Genomic DNA, 20,884 nt, shown 5'->3' on the forward strand with positions numbered 1-20,884 from the left:
GGCTTTCAATCAAACCTAGAGCCAACATACTAGCCATAAATCTTTAACTCAGAAGTAAAAACACTTCAATTAATTGAGTACACAGACTCTGATACCAATTGATATTGCTAGTATGGACACCTAGAGGAAGGTGAATAGGTGTTAAAGAAGTTTTTGCAAGACTTAACAACTTAATGCGATGTATAATAAAACAGTAGATTGAAGATATAAAAGATTGTAAGGTGATATATAAGACTATGAATTAAGTAAAGAGGTTAGGGAAAGAGAATTGAAACATAAGATTTATAGTGGTTCAGCTTAGACCAAGCCTACGTCTACTCTCCCGCACTGACAGCCCACTGACTAGATTCTACTAAAAACCAAAAGAGATTATACAGTATCACATCCTTGATTCCACAGTGTAGAGACTTTACTATACTTCCTCAAGGTCTCACAAGTATTTGATCTCTTTTTTTTAATACAATTTAAGCTCGACAAATTGTAACAGCAAAGAACTAAAAGTTTCAGACTTTAGACTTTTTCTTTCACGCACTCACTCGAATAACTTGAGCGTCCTTCTTATATACTCCTCCATGCCATCATAACCATCAACACCTTCCAAATGAGTTCTTTCAATCTACCCGTTGGACATAATCAAATTGGAAGATCTCGAGTTATTTATGGAATGTGATGATAGCCCACCAATCCTGCTCGCCCATACAATCAAGATCTAGGTTTCCATAAGTAGAACCTTCCAAGTATACTTCGCCAATCAACAAATCTAAATATTTAAATTGATTTCAATAAGAATAATTGATCACGAGATGCTATCTCCAGCCGTGAGATATTCTCCAACCGTACGAACCAAATCCTTAAAGATATACTTGTATATGGATAAGTCTTCTTCATCAGATAAATTTTGTTTTCAATGGTCTAGAAACTATCAGTGAGGGCGGACTTTAAATCTTGAGTCTGGAGGTCTTCAGACTTTGACGATAGAATCTGCAAGTCTTCAGACTAGACTAATGGAAACGTTTTGTCAACTTCAAAACAGATAATGGAGTTTTCTCCAACAACCCCGACCAGGTTGGACCCAGGCTCTGGTCAAACCGGCCCGGACCCGGCCCGGTAAAAAAAAATTTATTTAAAAAAATTCAAAAATTAAAAAATGTGGGAATTTGGTTGGGAATTGCCATGTCTTGCCTTCTTAGTGTAATTAGGCCTTTGTTTACTTGCACATTGATTATGCCGCATGTTTGATTTACATATTTAATCACGTTTGCGAATGTTTAGTTGCACGTGCTAAGTTTTACTGCAATTAGGATCTTGGTTACTAATTGTTATTTTAATAATTGCGTAAGTGTATGATCACCTCGCATGTTAGTGAATTGATCTAAAATTAATCCAAACTGCTTGACAAAATTTCTTTCTAAAATGAATAAGATTAGGTACCGAAAGAATACTAATTAGTTAATTAGTGTAATCAAGTCCCTGACCTTAGATTCTCTAGTTGCATAGGAAGTGAGGTACACTCCCATGTCTCACTTGGTTTCTAGCCGACCTCAATAGACTAGTGGCGACTCCTTATTGCGAAATTCTTAAGAACACCCCATTTTTGCGCAAAGTATGGGCTTGGGAGAACACATACCTAATCATAGGCTTTAGGTCCGTCCTTTAGGCAATACCCCTAAACCTATTCCCTTCCCCCAAGGGGTAGGTCGCGATGATGTTTTCTTGGTTAGTTGGATGGACAAGTGTCGTGTGATATTTGTAAATCAATCTCAAACTTAATACCGGGGGGGCTTCCATATCAAGTTATAAGGTTGGTCCCTTCTTTTCGTATGAAAAAAGTTTATTAGGACGAGGGAAATCACCCCATGCAGTTTTGGAGAATGGGCTGTTTGTGTATAGAAGCTGACAATTCTGTTGTGTACATTTGTTAAGTCTTGCTCCAGGTAATTACATACATTTGACCAAACACAAAGAAAAACAAATAAGGATCGATCTCTCTTTTTTGCTCTGTGTTCTCTAACCCACGCACCTCCCTTTTTCCCCTCTTCTACACCTTCCAACCGGCTGTCGTTGTGCGAATAGATCAGCCTAGTGTTGTAACGAAACGTACTTCGCTCTTTAGACTTTCTATGCAGTTCCAGCGACTTCTTAGGTCTTGGTACCTCAGTCCCGCGGTCTTTGACTGGAAGAAGCACCGCGCTTAGTCAGTTTTGTCAACACGTAGCCGACGGCTACTTTAGCTCCAAGTGTAGAGTGGCCACGAGTCAGGCAAATGATGCCCCCGATAAGAAGAAAACCATTGGCGAGTGCTTTCATAGATGGTCTTCTCAATAGTTTCTTCTTTTCAGTGATTGTTTCAACACGAACTGAAGGTGCTGCAGCCCCTGATGAAGAGTTAGGGCTGCTTGACGTTTGTAGTTCACGAGGTAATAGGAGTGAGAGAAAAGCACATATCAGCCATGTAGAAAATTTCGGAGGAGAGTTTGCCTGTAGATATAACAAGAAAATACGGAAAGGATTGAGCAGCGTAAGCTCATTTCTTGGAACTAAGGAGGTCAATGAATTTAGTGACCACCGGAAAATCAGAAGTACCCCTATTTCTGTTATATGAGCAGTTAATCAGGTTATGGTGAAACTAAAAACGACCTTGAAAAACTAAAGCGCTAGTAAATTAATCTCCTTGTCAGACCTTCTGGATGAAAGTGACGGCACTGAGAGATGAACCGTGTTGCATGTGACCCAATGAATATTTGCGTAATGCACTGTCCATCTTGCACACATAACTCCATATGCCCTTTGCAAAAGCCATTTCCACATTCAAACCGGCATCTTCTTGATGGAACATTCTAATTTCAGACGCATTCCTGCCGGGTACTGCAAAGCAGGGGGGAAAGAGATTCATGAAGTAAAAGCCCATAAGCCTGCTGATACGAGGCGGTCAACACGCAATGCATGTTTGCCTCAACTTCTAAACATTAAAAGGTGCCTATGGGCTTTCCAACAGAAAAATTATTATCTACTTAAATTTTTTTTTTAAATATTTAAAAGAATCTACACTGCTCCAAATGACTTTAAATGTTAATATCTATCTGGTAAGGATTTCAGGTAGACAATATCATATAAGAGCGAAATTGCTTAAGGCTAAAAGCAAAATTTAAACCAAAAGCCTCTCATGAATTTCTCGCTAAGAATAAAAAATTATTTTACTTTTAATGGAGTTATAATTTTTTTAAATATATCTAAGATTTTCAACATAAAACGGGAGACTGATTTCCAAATTTAAAAGTTAATAAGAGGCAGAAAGTTCAGTGCGGAAGCCAAACCAAACAATCAAACGCCCACAAAGGGTTTCAGTTGATGTCCCGGTCAACGAAGCTTCAAACAGAGTCTAGTATCAAGAAAAAGAAAAGTCACTAAAACAAGAAGTTTGAGAACATACTTTTCCTGATTCTCCATCCTGATCTAAAGTACTTAACACGGACATACTTCCTGTGCTGTGGTGCCGAGGGATGTTGACATTCCTGGTAATAGTCGAAGAAGATAAATGAAAGGCCTGTATCATCAAATACAAAGTCTTCTCATTAATAGTAAGTTTAACATAAGAAGGTCATAGATACCTACCTGATCACGTGTAAAATTCTTAAAATCTCAATTAATCTAGCATATTGCGGGGTAAAGTGTGTGGACTATCTCTCAGAGTACCAAAATATTAGTCACCGCAACTTGATATGGTCACATAACTTTCCTAGCCAGCAGCAAGATATTTTGGGGTATCAACTCTCCTCTAGGCTCTAGTTGCACATCCTCAAACCAGTCGCTATCTACCACAAACCACCGATTGGAAAGATCTTTTGGACCCGTTTTAGCACCCAGAGTTGAGACATCACACTTAATATTCACATCGCTAGAGCCTTCAACAATACCTGGGGATAATTGCAGCCTCATTATAAAAGCCTCGGAACTGATGTGACAGGCTGACAGCACCCTTTGCGCTTAGGATAGCAAAATATAGAGCACGGTCTGGCGTTGAACCCATGACTCTTGGTGAGCCCGAATAAAGATAAAGACAAGTAAGCCAGTGACAAGACTCTACTCTCTCGCACAAAGTCTTGAGTCCTTCTCAAAGAAGCCTCTACAGGAAGGAGCAGTCTTGTTCATATGAAACTTCAGAAAAGTCAAAAGCTTTCCTTGCTAGAATAGCCCCTGTATTCTTTTGCAAAGCTCTTCTCAAGAAAACTCATTGTGAAATGTGATAACCAAGCTTAACATATGACTTGCTACCACGACAGCATGGACCGATAGGCTTTCAAGCCTTTAACAAAAATATTCATCCAATCACATTACAGTTGCCTCCCTCTGCCTTGTTCTAGACCCGATCCTTACCAATGAGTCCCACATAACATTTCTTTAGGTGGTTTGTCACTGAATCAACATATGATAAGCACCATGGTCACAATCACGGAGAATCAAAATGCTAAACTCCTGATATTATCTTCAGCAAACCAAATTAGAGTCTCAAGAAGATGAAGCAACGGAGTCAAAAGTTATGAGGTCTTATGCCAATTATCTGGACATATGGCAACTCCAAGCCTCACCAAACAATCAAATCATATTTCCTTGGCATAGAGATGAAACATTAATTTATTTCTAAAATGGAAATGTACCAATGATCCAATACAGGCAGTCATCCCATTAAAAATATCCCCAAGACTGAACTCCTGAATAAACCTTGAGAAATTAGGAATAAATTTAGTATTACTCTGGTACAGAAATAAAGGGCAAGTGACATTTGGCATTAGTTTCTAGTTCTGACTGTTGGACCAAAAGCATCTGCCATATGATCTCCTAACCATACCGTCCTGTCACACAATACAACCAGCATGCCAGCATATGGGGGAGAGAGAGAGAGAGAGAGAGAGAGAGAGAATCTAGTTGTATGCAAGCAATGTATTCATAAGATCCATCATTAAAAAAAAAGAAAGCTCATCAATTCAGAGTTACCAGAGCATAGAGATGTGTGAATTACCTTCGTAAAACAGTAGAAAGCTCCATCTGAGTCCTCCCAAAGCCTCCAGGCCAATACATACTCTCTGGCTGTCAACAATGGAAACTTTTTAATCGTTCGACCAATTTCAGTTCCATTATTTATATCCATATGCAACTGGAAATGCTCAGCGACAGTTTTGTCCCGTTGCTGCCTGTAAAAATTATCCATGTAAAAGTCTCTCAGCAATTCAGGAGAGCAATTCTCAAATACTGTCACACTCAGGTATTTCAGGGGGCCATCCTGTAAGCAACCAAAAAAAGAAAGGCAAGAGATAGCTCACAATAAGCTCAGGAAATTCACGAAAGCAAAGATATTGTCACTAGACCATAAAGAAGCAGACACACTTTCTGAGATTGACTCTGATGATGAGAGTATTCAGTCAAAAGTGAAACAATATGATCAAGCACTACGAATTGTTTTTTTTGGTAAAAAAGCACTACGAATTGTTATGATACATTTTAATGTATAACCACGTAATGGGGTACTCCTTGTTCTTTCACCCAATGTAGCCCTCCTTTTTGTAGGTATCAATAGTTTCTTTGGCACTAGGTTTAAGGTCGCTTCTCGGGGAGGAGGGTGGGGGCGGGGACGAAGCGAGCGGCGGCTTCTTCACATGGCTTCCGCCGCCGCGCGACGCTCATCTTTCTCTCTGTCTCTCTCTCTCGGAACTCGCTCCGCGCCCCGCCTGAAAGAGGAAGGAGGGAACTTCTTAGCTTGCGTTCTAGTCTTTTCTTTGCCTTTTGCGGGATCCGATGAATGGGAGGTGGTGGTTCACTGGTTGTTAGCATCCATGTCTAAACGATCGAGAGAGTCGCACCGGATTATCCCGACATCATGTGGCCGAGCGCGGCTCTCCCGAGGTTCAATTTTGCTTTCGCCCATCCCCAGATTCCCCCCCCGACACCCCCACCACCACCGCACAGCATTCCCGGGCTTTCTAGGATTGCGTTCCCATAAGTTTCGATAATTTTAGAATTCCTAATATATAAATAAAAAAGACCTTAGGTGAAAATTGGGAAAATTTCAAGTAAGGTTCCTAAAATATCATCATTTTCTCAAATAAAAGTCTAAAGTGAATCTCATTTTAAATAAGATGTTGAAGTATTGTCATTTTCTCGAATAAGGAACTAAAATGGAACTTGTTTCAAATAAAAATATAAAATAACTATATCAGTTTCAAATAATAACATAATCTTCTAGTTAATCAAGAGTATTTTCTTCTTTGATCTTTTTTGAATTTTTTCCCTTTTTTCTTTATTTTTTCCTTCTTCTTTTTTTTGATTTTCTCTTCTCCTTCGCCAATGGCCAGGACTGGCTACTGGAGATGCCTGAAGAGGGCTGGGTGAGGGTCGCCTTCGCCCTCACTAGGAATCAGTCTCGTGTGTCATTGCGAGGATAAGAGAGAAGAGTAGACAAGAACAACAATAAAATTAAAATGAACAAACACCCACGAATCTTGTATCGGCACCTATTCTCATAAAAAGGGCAAGATGACACAATCACTTTTTACTCCACCCCAGAAGAAAAGGAAAAAAAATTATGTAAGATGATGCTGTATCCATAGTTCATCGTAATCTTGATGCAAGCCTAGGGGAGGCTTTCTCAAACAATAGGATCGGGAGAGTGACTCGCACACGGAAACAGGACAAACAGGAATCTCAGCACTGCGCGAGCTCAGGAGAACAGTCGTATCTTTGTCGATACAGATCGGATTGACCTGATTCCAAAGCCAAATGAACAAAGACTTCTGGATCTACAATTTATATGTTTTGGGTTTTCTGAAATAAGCACTGTAGGATGGTCGAAATTGGGTTGGAAATAACGAACAGAATAGGAAAAGATAGAAACTTCTTTGGTTGCTCTTCTAGGCCTCCAAGGAAGTTGAAAGGGACACCGATTCTTCTAGATCGATGACTGCAACTCTTCAAGGATGCAGGTTTCGAAAAGCTCCGACTCTTCAAGGACGGAGTGAAAACTCTTCTAGGTTTTCAAGGGTTGAACTCTACAAGATTCACGATACTTGCTTCAAGCAAAGTTTTTCATTTATCAAAATTCATCTGTCTTCTACAAGGAATTTGATGGCTTATATCATCGAAGAAATAAAGATAGAGCATAGAAACTTGAAAGCATTAAAGAGCCTAGGAACTAGAAACTAGAAAAATAATAAAGAGCTTAGGAACTAGAAACTAGTAAAAGAGCATGGAAACTATAAGCTAGTAAAAGCGTCACGCGAGCTCCCAAGGTGTCTTTCAAGCTTCCGGAATGGACTCAAGATATCGTTACGGCTTCTCGGTTTCGTCGAGTTTGAATGCAGGCTGATCTTCTTGGTCGAGAGAGCCGGTCTTCAATGTGGGCTGCATCAAATCTAATCAATACTATTGACGAAAATAAATGTAAATGATCAAATACAAGCTTTTACACGTTTTATCTACACCTTATAGGGCGCATTGGAGCATCTGTATTGTTTCTATTCCTTCTCTTCTATCATAAAAGTAAAACCAAAGACATAGGATTTGAATTCTGGTGTGCTTATGAAATCTATGTTTCCTCAATATGCAGGCTGTGACAATATGCCTTGTTTCTTCAAACAGCTGTTGACGGTAATGGAACCCACCTCCGATACTCTGCGAGAGCCCACAATGGGTATATGTTCCTGTAATTGGGATAGTGTAACATGCAGTTCTTGTTGAAAACCCCAGTGATTTCCTGCAATGCAAAGTTCATGCCTAGATCATGTTGTTTCGTTATAAGGCGATTCTTACCTAACCAGTTCTCTCTCTCAATCAGTTATCATTTATTTGCACTATTTCCTGACGATGTTTTGAGGAGTTGAACCAACTGTTTGTAAGATAATATGCGTGGACCATAATCATCTCTAGGTTTTCCTGGTTGTATGGATTAGTTTGCAGGAAATTCTTTCCAAGGCTATTGGTGGCGTGCACTCTTTTATTTCCTGAGATTTTGACCCTGTATGAAATCAACTTACTGAAAGGTACAAACCTGTTGAGGGTAATCACCGTCTTCCATTTGTGAATTGATAAGCAGCTTTGCGGCCCGGTGCAGGGGAGTTGGATCCCTCTCCGCCTGATAGTAGACGAAGTTCCAAAGTCAGAAACTTCACATTGAATATTGATTTTTTACCATCACCAAAGTATGGTTAATGCAATCGAGACCCAAACGACAATATCATCCACTGACCTGCCCCGCATGAATCAGACCCATCATAGCCCAAGCAGTTTGCACCAGATTTGATCTGTTTCCTTCAAGTGGTACATATTCCTACATCGACCGATTTGACAATTAAAAATTCAAGATTTCCGTGTTGCCAGAAAAGTGCAACTAAAGCAGCAAAAGCCAAACATGCCGAGGAAGGTCCTTTAGAAATCACCTTCTTCGGGCAAGAAAGATAGCTCTCTCCCCACCCGCCATCCTGCAACTGTGTTCGTAGTAGAAAAGCGACTCCTTTACGCGTAGCTGCACAATTGCTATATGTCTTGCCAGCAGCTGCTAGTCCTCCGAGTGCAAACCATGAGCCATATGTAAAACAAATTCCCCAGCACCCATACCTGCAACAATTGCTCAGTTAGCTGTTTCTTTAATTTATCTGAATTCTTCAGAAATACCCAATGGAAGAGGAACAAACCACGAGCCATCTGGCTTTTGTACATTCTCCAGATACTGCACGGAATTTGATATAAAATCTGCAATCTCCTTCTTCCTGTGCCCCGGATACAACTTCTGGAACAACACTAAAGCATTGATAGCTGAGGACGTGCATTCAACATATTCATGCTCAAGGACAATGTCCTCAAAGAACTCTGTCGGATTTAGGAGCTGCAAACAATAAATGATGAGGAAAAAGTCCCGATATGGTAATATTGAACAAAGAAACATGTCTTAGTCTGTGATGACCATCAAGGAATTCCAAAAAAATTATTGAGTACTCACTTCTAGCCAAGCTGGAGCTCCTGCGGGCTCCCATGCTGGCAATCCGCCATTTTTACTCTGGAACAAGTGGCATTCACAGACGATGTAATGATATTACAATTTATAATCAAACTCAACCAAAGAATTAAGTGGCAACGTGATTTTGGGATGCATAGAGCAAACAAAGCTTAGCCAATGTTTCTTGTCTAGATCAAAGACTTTCTCAAGTCTTTCTCAAGAAAGAAAAACAATGGTATACTCACTTGTAGAGAAAGTAAAATGTTGACAGCGTCATACAATTTCTCTGGCTCCATCTTATCACCAACAATTTCAGGTGGCATCATCGAGAAAAGCAAGCAACACTGAAGAAACAGGGAAAGAAATTCAGTGAGAAACTGAGCAATTTAGGATTGGATTGAACCTGCGGATACAGTGAAGGCATTCATCGGGGTATTACCTTCAGACCTTCTGCAGTGCAATCGGAGACTTGCCAACCGTGATCTTGATCCGAAAATGTCCAAGATCCTTTAGTGATATGACGGTGCATGCTTTTGAAATCACCAGAAGGATTGTCCTTGACCTGGAATATCATAAACAGATCAATGCACTTCAACTTATGCGAGGAAGCAAAAGAAACTAGGAAGATGTTTGGAGACAGGCGATGGTTGCAAGAAGCGAAGATCAAACCTGAGATTTTTTAATGAAGTCATGTCCTCTAGCTAATACCGGTCCTATCTCTTCAGTCATATTACTGGCAAGCAAAGCTTGGATGGCAAAGCCAGTGTCCCACTCTTGGCTACCAAAACTCTGCATATGAATGAGCCAACCACCAAACTGAGCTTTCCTCTAGATGGTATCACTTTACCAAATTAATCTTCTCCTTGTTATAAGAATACTTCCGCCTTTCAGATTTGCAGCAGAAGTACTTACCATTTCAGATTAAGCACAATTCAGTTATAGTTCGGTGACACTACTACTAACCTGCATCTTCATTCCATCTTCAGCAACCCAAAGGTAATCCGGTATCCTAGCAAGATGCTTCTTGAAATAGTCACTGTCTGGGTCCTCTACCCAGCAAGCAAGCATGCATAACACCTGTCCAAGTCAGAAGTGAAAGATATAGTCTCAGTGATGTTTTTTACCACGCAGGAATTTTTCATTTTATGTGTCTATCTCCTCAAATTTATGTATTTGTTACCTTTTCTACACATCCAATTGTGATATATCGACTATTCTCATCTTCATAGTGAATGTGCTTCATTGTCACCTGAAGAGCCTTTCCTCTAAGTTTATTAAACGGCCAACGGTTGAGAAGAGGCTCTGTAAATATGTAAAGACTATCCCAGATCAGATCCTGCACTAAGGGATGGGGATAGTAGAGATCCTCCTGCAACAACAATTCGAGTAATTTCGTTAAAAATTTTCTGACTCATAAACTATCTGATTCTAGAATGATATCTTGGACCTGTTAGGGATACTTGCCTTGGCACATAGATGGCGGACTTTTCTCCAGCAAATCATGTCGTAGGGTTGAGTATGAAGTTCTTCTCTCAACTGTCGAACAAGAGGTGTGATCGGGCCAACAAATCTTTTCCCGTACAAGTATGACATGGGCATGTAAACCATCCGACAGTAGCACCACATCTTAGCTACATTATTCAAAATGGGAAGTTCAGACAAACATATCCTGTAACTAAGGAGAAAAGCAGTCCACACGAAACAGAAGTTCAAACAATCTGTCGAGAGGAATTCTGGAAGGGTGGACAATTCAATAACAAGCCAATGCCATATTCTTGTTCGTTCAGCAGAAACGCCGCTTTTTTCAATTTGAAAATAGTCCACAATTATATATGCTAGACTACTATAGGATACCATCAAGGACAAGATCAAGAAAATCTGCAAAAACAAACCTGGGTGTATGGGCAGGAATGAAGGCAAGATCCAGAACTCTGGGGGCATTGGGTTGGTTCCAGACCAATTAAAAAGGCCGAAAATCTACAGAGCATGTGACAAGACAATACACAAGCACCAGCACCATGCCACATATCCAATTCACCCAAACACCTGCACAGAACAATCTGGAGCACAAATTTTTGTCAATTACTGAAGGAAGAGTGAGAGAGTACCGAGAGCCAAGTCTTGCCCCAGGAGGGTATGTAGGTGACCCCACCACGGTCAAGAATCCACTTCCTCGCCCGAGTACAAGCATTGTCCTGGCCACCATCAGGCCCTTCCCCAAGAATGCGCATGCAAATGTAGCTCAGGGCCGTGCAGAACATGGTGCTGTGACCTTCAATGTGGAAGCCCCACCCACCATCTCCATTCTGCAACATAATTAATGCAAAACACACAAACAGTTTCAAGTCGAAGTCTTTCAAAGTTCCTCTGCTATTTTCTCCATGCGGGTGTCTTTCTTTTTGCGAAAAAAAGAGAGTAACCTGGTGGTTGTAGAGGTAGCGGAGAATCACTTTGCGGTGCTCGGCAGGGAACACGGCGTTGAGGTGACCGGTGATGTAGACGCCCATGACTAGGAGAGGGAGGAAGTAGAGAGGCCCGGCGATCTCGGCGGGCCAGTGGCCGTCCCTGGCCTGCGGGGCGGAGAAGAAGTGGACGGTCCTCCTCAGGGCGGTGGACGCCTTGTCGTAGGTGATCTCCTCGCCGTCCTCCACCTTCACTGGCGGGATCGTCTGCTTGAACTGCTTCTCCCTCAGGAACTGCCCGGAAATCAGGCATCATGCGTCAGCTTTAGATTGCCCATTACTTCGTATAACCCACCCATTAACAAATTTTAAACTTTATGGTAAGCAACAACAGTAAAATTCCTTTGGTGTTTAAGAGTGACTTTGTTTCTCATTTTCAGAACGCAAGGAAAATGTTGAAATTATGGCGGGGATTCAAACAGCTCTCAGATTAGTTCACAAATGATACAACAAAGTTCTAAAGTGATAAAAGTGATTTTTGTATGTGGAAGACATATTTCCATCCCTCCATAAGTGTGTTTATGACATGATTTATCATTTTGTAAGCGACTTTCAGTAAAAACTCTCTCCCTCACCGTTAGTAGTGGCACCAGAGGATATTGGCTACTAATCTGTAAACCCCAAGTCTCGAGATCGAGACAATTGCTTCGCCCGACTAATGCATAAGATCTAGCATTCCTTCTTTGAATATGGTGATAAGCTTATTTTCAGTACACAAATTTTCACGTTTTGGTGGACTTGGGGGATTGAGCTAGAGCGAAATTTTTTAAAAGGAAAGAAGAGCCAAGAAGAGAGGGCGTGTGGCCACCGATCTTCTCCTTCAAAGGTAGAGGCCCGGCATAGCGCGCTATCTACGTTGCAGAGACTAAATAAACAATTAGTTAAACGTAATTGGAAATTGATTCTACCTATCCATGTCATTTTTTATACGTATGCGCACGTGCAATGTACTGTGTGTCTGTCGTTGAAACGACTATTTATGTGTTCAGGTGCATAAGTGTATGTTATGTACCTGCAGGCGCCAGAGGAGGTCGCCACAGGGCTTGACTCGGTGGCGGTGGTCATGAAAGTGCTGGCGAGTGGCCTCGACCTCAGCATGCTCCTCAGTGGTACCGGCCTCAGGGTCGAACTCCCAAATCTGCCTCCCGACGTAGTTGTTGGTACTGTACAAGTAGGGGCTGTCCTTTCGTTCTGCTATCTTCAGCCTCCACATGGTGGTCTTCCTTTTTCCTGTCTTCCTTCAACTGATTATATCGCCACTCCCCTAGACCGTCCTTCCTAATGATTATGCAAATGAGAAAGAAAAACAAATTGATGAAGGGGTTGCTTCAAACCAAAACTCCTCGATGAACAAGGTCCCTATATGTTCATGAACCATGCTTGTTTTCTCAGGTTATGTCCCCATACGCATACATATATGCATTAAAGATATCGGAACGTATCCCGCAGTGATCTTAGTTTAGCATAGCGCAAGCATGAACCTATCACACAGAGGGACGTATACCTCTTTCGACCGTGAGAGATTTGCAAGAGTCGATGAGAAAAGAATCGAGCTCTCTCACCAAAACCAAGCGCCGTTATGGTCTTCAGGTGAAGAAAGGGTACCTCTATTAATACCCACCTTCTCGGTCGCAAGCTTCTTCCTGCTTTCTTTAGCTCATAAGCGGGCCAAAACAAAAGTACAATAATACAGATATTTTATCCCTAAGCCATGCTTTTCCACCCTCCGGTTGGGTGGCAATAACGAAGCAGGAGTTCAAACTTGACCATCAGTCGCTTTCACCAGCGTTATCCTCCGGAGACTAAGGTAAATTGGAAATCAGATTTACCTACTTTATAAGGGTGTTTCCAAGTTTCAATTACACTCAATAACTCACATAGTATTTCAGCCGATAATTTTTCGTGAAATAATGTCTCAATCTCATAAAAAATATTAACAAATCATATCACACGATTTTCTATAGGCTGTTCAAACACTTGTGGATCTTGCCAGATGCAATTACCAAAGCTCTTCTTGCAATTGGATACAACGGTCAGCACTTCATGAAGAAGTTTACCCTGCACATCAACTTCGCATAAGGACAAAACCTTGAATATATAGGAGTCCAAGAATAGATAGGAAACAAGGTGCAAGTTTTGGCACTCTCCCTACTTTTTCCTTGTATTCCCCGCCGACTCCAAGAGCGAGAATAATTCTGTTCTTTATCGTGACTCAGTACTGATGCAATTTTTGCATTATATAAGATTCCATTTTAAACTTATATCTACCGAGGTAATATGCAATTCAATGTAGGTCGGATTTGTTTTAGGTCGGATTTGTCTAACGGGCTCAAAGTTGTGACATAATTCTTTTTATTTTCATTTTGACTCGACATTTGAATCAAGTTATAATTGTTTCTCTGAAAATATAAACTTCATTGGTACTCTCCCATAATTTTCATGAACTCAGTAGTCATAGACATCTTCCAAATCTAAACCTCGCTTAAACTTTGTCATGATTGTGTATCTCATCAGAATATCAACTCTACTTGCGCCTTTAATTGCTTCACAAGGACTCTCAAACACAATCTTCTCAATCATAGATCAAGCAAAATTGCATCTATATCTGTTTAAAAATTGAACATGCACCTTTTTAAACTAAGCAATAATAGCAACTATTGGCTTTACAAGCTCCAATTTACTACTAGCACAATTTGTATCGATCACTTCATTAGTACTAGCTATGTCAAGAGTTTCCAATTACAACTCCACCTCGAGGTGAACTCCATCTAGATTAGTACAAGCACTATCAATAACACTCCTAACTAGGGGTATTGGAGACTCATCAAATGTAACTTATCTATTGACAACAAGCGAATTTAATTCCGCACACCACAATTGATAGCCTCACTCACCTTATGCATAGTCTAGGAAAATACATTTTCTTATCTTTCCATTGAGCTTACCATCACTCACTTGAATTTAACATGAGTAACTAATTATTCTAAGAACAGAATAGTTAGACATCCAATCACAGTCAATGAGGATCTATTTATCAAGCAACCCGTTGTAATAAGCACATTCACCATGAATTTCCTAGCTATACTAGTACTAGAGAGTATTTTATGGGCCATGTCTAGCAATTTTTGCTCATCAACTCTCTAACATGCTGTGGTAGTATGGTGTCTCACTATGCCTTCCTTCAAATAGAATTCACTTAACGGCTCCAAGGAAAACTCAATGCTATAGTCAATCTGCACATGCTTGATTGTTCTACCAATCTCATTTTCAATTAAAACTCTTAGCATTCTAATCCTAACAACAACATCATACTTGTGCCTAGATCTTCCTCAAGTAGCCATCTAAAAAAGTTAGCATAGATTTGACATTCTTTCTTGAAAGAAATTGCTATAACCTGCGAATATCCAAATGAATCAACTTTGCAATCTTCGTCGTTTCACTTATAGTGGTGCCGAACTACTTTTCCGCTATTGATCTAAGTCACAACACTTGCATACATTTAGCTTATCCTAAATATACACAACAGATTTTTTTTACTTAGAACCTTCAGGCTTCTCTTGCTGATGTGCCCCAAATGCATAGGCAACAATTCAAACTATCGAACATATGCATATGACATCCCTGCTGCAAAATTCTTCACTATTTCACCTTAAAGTTGATATAGGCAAGTGTGCTAAATTCCTATTATTATCATTGAGGCACATCAAACGACCTTCAAAATTCCCCATTCTAAGGTATATATACACCTAGTTGAATTCAAGGAAATTAGGGTCTTCTTCAAGTTTGGAACATGCTTCTTTCCAGTTTATGTCCTCATAATATTATCATCCATTTTGATTCCAACATCACCAGCACCTACAACATTACCCTTTCGTTTTTCCGTAATTGCACTTGACTATTATCAATGCATTGATAAGTAGTAAACCAGCTTCTATTTGGTGTATAATGAAATGAACAACTAGAATTCATAGTCAATCAATGAAACAACAAATCATCAATGATGGACAAGACATAGTCAGCACTTTTCAAATTACAGTCAGTTACAGTTATAGCTACAACATCATATGCATACTCAATTTTAATTCATTTACCCTTCTTGTTCTTTAGCTTAATGCAATTTCTTCTAAGATGTCTCCTTTTGTCATAACTCCAACGAATAGCACCACTAGTCCTAAATTGACTACCTCTGTTTTTATACTACTTTTGCTAACACAAGAACTTCCTCTACTTTACTTACTAAAGTAGTAGACACAAGTTCACCAGATTCTCTTTTATGGCCTCACTCAAAATCAAGTCGTGGACCCCATCAATCGTCAAGCTTGCTGACCTAGAGGAATCACTAACAACAATAACAATAGTATTTCAATTATAGTAATGAAGATAATAGAAGCAAAGCATGTGCTCAACTGAACTCAATTAGCTAATGACCACATTGAATTCATTGATATGATTGACAATCAATGCACATTTGCTCATCTTTAGGTTAAGCAGATGTTGCATCAAGTAGATCTTGTTGATCACAAAGGGCTTCTTATACACGTTCAACATAGCTTTCATCAAACTATAATGTTCTTTCGCAATGCTAAACACAACATTACAAGTCAACTTCAACTCAATAACACTCAATGCTTGATTCTCATTTGCCTTGCTTCATTTAATCTAGTTTCTTTCTAGACAAGGGTAAGTGCAGATTTCTCTAGTAGAGATAATCCTCAATTTCTATCTTCCAGAAACCAATATTATTCCCATCAAACATGTCAATCCTCTCTTTTCCTTCTTCTGTCGCCATTGATTCACTTCAAGTCAACCAAGTCTAGCTTCGATAACAATTATTATAGAAACAAACGATTAAACAGTAAAATAGACAATGCAAAAAAAAAAAAAAAAAAAAAAACAGATAACAAATTTAAGTGGCATTCACAAAGAGAGCAGCAAAGAATTTTATTTTAGATCAAGCGGTACATTGGAAATTACAAGCAGATTCGAGTCACTCAAGCTTCACATAGTAATATTTCTATTCTTCTGTTTTTTTGTTCTTTTACTCCTCGGAATACAAAAAGAACAAAAATTTGTTTGATAATATCAATTAATTTTTCTATTTCTCGGAACAAAAATTGGCCAAGGAATAGATTTGAAACAGAAACAAAAAATAGAAAAAAAGTAACTTCTTATTATTAGAAACAGTTTCTAGAAATAAGTCATTTTCTTTCTTCTTCTTTTTCCTCCTTGTTCCTCATCGCCTACCACTCGCCACCTCTCACCGCCGTGTGCCTCCACCCCCCCACTGCTGCCCACCCAACGAATGGCGAGCAACAGACGGCGATCGGGGTTGCGATGAACGGCAATCGATGGAGGCAAGCAACGGTGACGAATGGTGAAGGAGGGCAGTGATGGGAGTTGGTTGGTGGTGACGAGCAAGCAGGTGAGGAAGAAGAAGAAAAGAAAAAAAAATCCCAAAATTTTTTTTGAAATTAAAGAAATTTTACATCACAAAAAGACTTGTGGATCGTATCAAACGTATTCTTATTATTTTTTATTCCAAGAATTTAAATTTTGTATAGTTATAAAACACATTGTTTTACTCATAAATTATTTTTAAGAGTAGAAATAGAAAAGAACTATTTCTGAAAAGAAATTATTCTCAAAAAAAGAAATGTTACCAAAACGAACCTCAAACACTTTCGGTGTTTTTTAACCTCCAATTACACTGAACAACTCATATAGTGTTTAGCTCCATAGTGTCTCACAAAATGATATGTCAATCTTATAAAGGAATTAACAAACCTTACCACAAGATTTGTTATCAACTATTCAAACCCTTGTGGTCTTCCAGGATGCAATAAGCAAAGTTCTTCTTGCCACTAGATGCAATGCCACACAGTTCATGAGGAAGCACATCAATTTCGCATAGAGACAAAACCTTGAATACATATGTATAATGCCACGGCCAGAGAAGTCCAAGATTAAAAACAAAATCCAAATTTGGGAATTTCCCTTTATTTTTCTTTTATTCCTTGTTGACTCTAGTAGAGGAAACAATTCTGTTCTTAATCGCGACTTCAATACAAATGCAATTTCCACATTATGTAAGATCCAATTTGGATCGGGTTTGTTCCACTAACTCAAACTTGAACCATAATATTAATAAATGCAATTATATTGCAACGTGTTGTTAATAAACATAAATAAATCATATTATATGTAATAGGCGTTCTTGATAACACGATTTATAAGATTACTTCATCTTAGAGGTTTCATTCATTTCACAAAAAGTGAAGCCTAAGTTCAAAACAATGAAATTACAGCCTCTCAAAGTACATCCTATAAAATAAGAATAAGATTATTCAACATTCAATTCCAACTAAAATGTGGCATTCAACTACTCTCATAGTCCATTTTATTATGATTTCAATTTCATGGACTCCTAATTGTGGCACGAATACTCCGTTGACGAAATGATGAAACGTGTTAGTGCGTTCCCGTAATTTCAAGTAATGTGTAATTCAGGTCATATCCTGGTAGCAAGAAATTAATACTGACCCGTGAGTGGAAATACACGGGACGGAAATACATGATGCGGAATACGGACGGGTATATGCTATCAATTTTCTCAGAAGCACCTGACAAAAATTTGACATTATTTTCATGATAAATAAAAATGATGTTGTCATGGGTTTTGTTTTGTCGTCTTGACAATGAAATAAATTTTACCAAAAATCGCTCTTCGATTTTTATAAAAAGAGACAAGTCTTGTGGCGATTTCAAATGCGATATATCACTAGAGTTTAAGGAAACGATAGATATACTTTGATAGAAATTAATCAATGTCAAAGTACACAATACTTTGCTGATATTTAATTGACAACAAATTAAGATACAACTCTAGAATTTAATCAACAATGAGTTATTTGGAAAGTACAACTAATATACACATCGGAAATCAATTGACGACAAGGTATCGAAGATATATAACTATAACTACAATGCAAGAATTGAAAGATAAAAGGTTTCTTTGTTTTTGCAAGAATTGTGGCTAGTTAAGCCTACAATCGATGGTTAAAAATGGATAAGAAAAAAAAAACTTCTTATGGCAATTACAAATTACACTAAATTACATTATCCACTAACTCTTATAAGAAATTAGAATCTTAAAATAGCGGCAATTGAAATAACTACTTAGTGTTATCCTTAAGTTGATTGCTCATTGTCGATATTGATAAATTTGTCGATAATTTTCATGTTGTGTGTCGTCACCAATTTCGCTAACGAGTTATTGATTCCCTTCAAGTTATCTATAATTATGTTCATAAATGGTCAAATTATGCTTTCATCAATTAAGTCTATCATTTGTAGATGATAATCAAAAGTTGGTAAAAAAATTTGTGCAAGCAGATTTATACTAATTATATCATGAATGAGTTAAACTTGCATACAGAGAGAGGACCATTCAAATTACAAGATTTGGTAAAAATTCCGAATCTAACAAATTGAATCGTGTTGCTATTTCCTTATTAAAATGGTATTAAAATCTCCCATTTTAATAAGGAAATATTGAAAAATGAATCAGAACTACCCAACTGTAGAGAGAGAGAGAGAGAGAGAGAGAGAGAGAGAGAGATCGTAGCATAGCTGCAGTCAATTTTCTTCCACCAGGTGGTTTCGCACGTGAAGGGAAAAAATAATTAATAAAAGTAATTCCCAAATTTACAACTTTTTATCGAATTGGCTTTCTGTACTTTTAAAATCCATTAACGTGGTTCGCACCGCCACGGCACAAGAACGGGCAAATTAATTAACGTGAGGATTCCTTATTAGAAAAAAAATAATTAACGTGAGGATTCAATTGAGTAGCTAGTTGTCAGTGCATTGTATCGACAACTCATCATAGTTGTGTAAACTCTTTTCTAAGTTACTTGTCGAAAACAGATTCCTAAATAACGAACCGATACTCAAACGATCAATTACCGAAAATAAACGCGGAATGGGAAACATGGAATACCGATTGAAAGATATATCATAGAGACGGCAATACCTTGTTTGTCACTGATTAAGTATTGTTGCAATCTCAGAAGAATTAATCGAAACCCTGGAATTCCGTTCGTCAAGAGAGAAAACACTATTGTCTAAGGAGAGAAAAAATACGTTATGTCTTTCACTGTATATTATTCAAACTTCTCCTTTTTAATATTTATACAATAGTAATTACACTATCTTTTATGGACCCTTCATTTATAGGCCGAGTTTTGGCACGGGCTTGACTTAACTCATCAAATAAAAAACCCATCATCTCCCACTTGCACATGGTATATAGAACATAACTCTTTCTTCACATCTCTACAACCTTCATACCAGTAAATAATCTATGCAACCAGCATATTTCGAAAGCTCGTTATATTAGAAATATATAGTAGTTCATAATAAGCATCACATTTTTGAGTAAATATAGTATGCAATACTCTAAATCGATCAATTACATTTATATCTCTCTTGATCTCTTTTTTTTATTTTTAATAATGATATATTGTATTCACAATTATGATTATCTCAAAACAATCATAATTTGGCGACTAGTGGATACAAAATTAGAATATGATTCTCCAAACTCGATATTTCTCTTTTCTTTTGCTTTTCTATAAATGTCCCATTAAATCAAATCAATTCATAATCATTGACAACATTCTAAGATAGCAAACATTGAATAGAAATCTTGAGAATAAATAAGAGTCATGAGGACACTTAATTGATGACTCTTTTCCTCAAAAGTTTCATATGGCATAAAAGTTGAGATCAAAAATTTTGCTATTTTTATTAGTCGTCTCATGCATTTATTTATGATATTAACTAATTTCTCATGGAGCGTATATCTACACTTTTGATACCGTACAGATAATAATTTAGACATTCTTAATATCTAACTTGAGTTTATGTATCTACTCTTTCACGGAATCTATCAGAATTTACATCTGGCATCAAAGACAGATAAAGTAAAATATGTTAATTATTTTACACTAAGTTAAGATGACATCTATATTTTAAGTTTGAGCTCTCGATTATCACTTATCTTAAAAACCGTCTTATCTTTTTTTATCACATAGTAAATAAAGGCGATTACTCATGTGAGTGGACTAATATCTTATCTATCCAACATCACATAGTAAATAAAGGCGATTACTCATGTGAGTGGGCTAATCTCTTATCTATCCAACATACTTTCTCAATTTTATACGATGCACTAAGTATAAATATGCATAAATGTCAAACAAAGACTTATAGACATTAACAATGAAACACAAATTCATTAAATGCGAATACTTAAGAGAAATTACAATATTCAGTACATCAGCATCTATGCAGTCCTAGAGATTTATATGGCCACAGAACACATCTCTAAGTATTGGTTTCGTCGTTGGATCTGCTATCATTCTATGCGTAGATATGT

General features: G+C 38.2%; 2 protein-coding genes across 3 annotated transcripts; both read right to left on the reverse strand.

The window, feature by feature from the left end:
* Positions 1 to 2,154: 2,154 nt before the first annotated feature.
* Positions 2,155 to 5,920, reverse strand: LOC104452272. Its single transcript, XM_039314679.1, has 6 exons — positions 5,839 to 5,920; positions 5,222 to 5,313; positions 5,018 to 5,146; positions 3,431 to 3,512; positions 2,680 to 2,865; positions 2,155 to 2,420 (listed from the first exon to the last, which is right to left on the reverse strand). Exons 1-6 carry the CDS (start codon positions 5,918 to 5,920, stop codon positions 2,155 to 2,157), a joined length of 837 nt encoding a protein of 278 aa, XP_039170613.1.
* A 1,701-nt stretch (positions 5,921 to 7,621) lies between these two features.
* LOC104450708 (beta-amyrin synthase-like) lies at positions 7,622 to 12,667 on the reverse strand. 2 transcript variants are annotated; one of them, XM_039315212.1, is made up of 16 exons: positions 12,458 to 12,667; positions 11,404 to 11,679; positions 11,092 to 11,289; positions 10,876 to 10,960; positions 10,448 to 10,614; positions 10,164 to 10,352; positions 9,947 to 10,060; positions 9,653 to 9,772; positions 9,423 to 9,545; positions 9,229 to 9,327; positions 8,987 to 9,043; positions 8,682 to 8,872; positions 8,427 to 8,604; positions 8,237 to 8,317; positions 8,039 to 8,122; positions 7,622 to 7,744 (listed from the first exon to the last, which is right to left on the reverse strand). In XM_039315212.1, the coding sequence occupies exons 1-16, from the start codon at positions 12,656 to 12,658 to the stop codon at positions 7,622 to 7,624; spliced, it is 2,286 nt and encodes a 761-aa protein (XP_039171146.1). In that variant the 5' UTR covers positions 12,659 to 12,667. The 2 variants fall into 2 exon arrangements, with proteins under 2 accessions (XP_039171146.1, XP_039171145.1); XM_039315211.1 differs by lacking the exon at positions 8,987 to 9,043 and having other exon boundaries at positions 12,458 to 12,658.
* Between the last annotated feature and the right edge of the window lie 8,217 nt (positions 12,668 to 20,884).

This window comes from Eucalyptus grandis, chromosome 6, assembly GCF_016545825.1.
Source record: "Eucalyptus grandis isolate ANBG69807.140 chromosome 6, ASM1654582v1, whole genome shotgun sequence".
Classification (NCBI taxonomy): domain Eukaryota; kingdom Viridiplantae; phylum Streptophyta; class Magnoliopsida; order Myrtales; family Myrtaceae; genus Eucalyptus; species Eucalyptus grandis.

Excerpts from the sequence above, each read along its gene's own strand:
- LOC104452272 (XM_039314679.1), bottom strand. The coding sequence starts at position 5,920 with ATGGGCGAAAGCAAAATTGAACCTCGGGAGAGCCGCGCTCGGCCACAT. Across the intron at positions 5,314-5,838 it reads CCGGTGCGACTCTCTCGATC|CTATCTCTTGCCTTTCTTTT; the intron begins GTTTAGACATGG and ends GCTTATTGTGAG. Across the intron at positions 3,513-5,017 it reads CTTTCTACTGTTTTACGAAG|GAATGTCAACATCCCTCGGC; the intron begins GTAATTCACACA and ends GACTATTACCAG.
- LOC104450708 (XM_039315212.1), bottom strand. The coding sequence starts at position 12,658 with ATGTGGAGGCTGAAGATAGCAGAACGAAAGGACAGCCCCTACTTGTAC. Across the intron at positions 10,061-10,163 it reads CAATTGGATGTGTAGAAAAG|GTGTTATGCATGCTTGCTTG; the intron begins GTAACAAATACA and ends TGACTTGGACAG. Across the intron at positions 9,328-9,422 it reads GCACTGCAGAAGGTCTGAAG|TGTTGCTTGCTTTTCTCGAT; the intron begins GTAATACCCCGA and ends CTGTTTCTTCAG.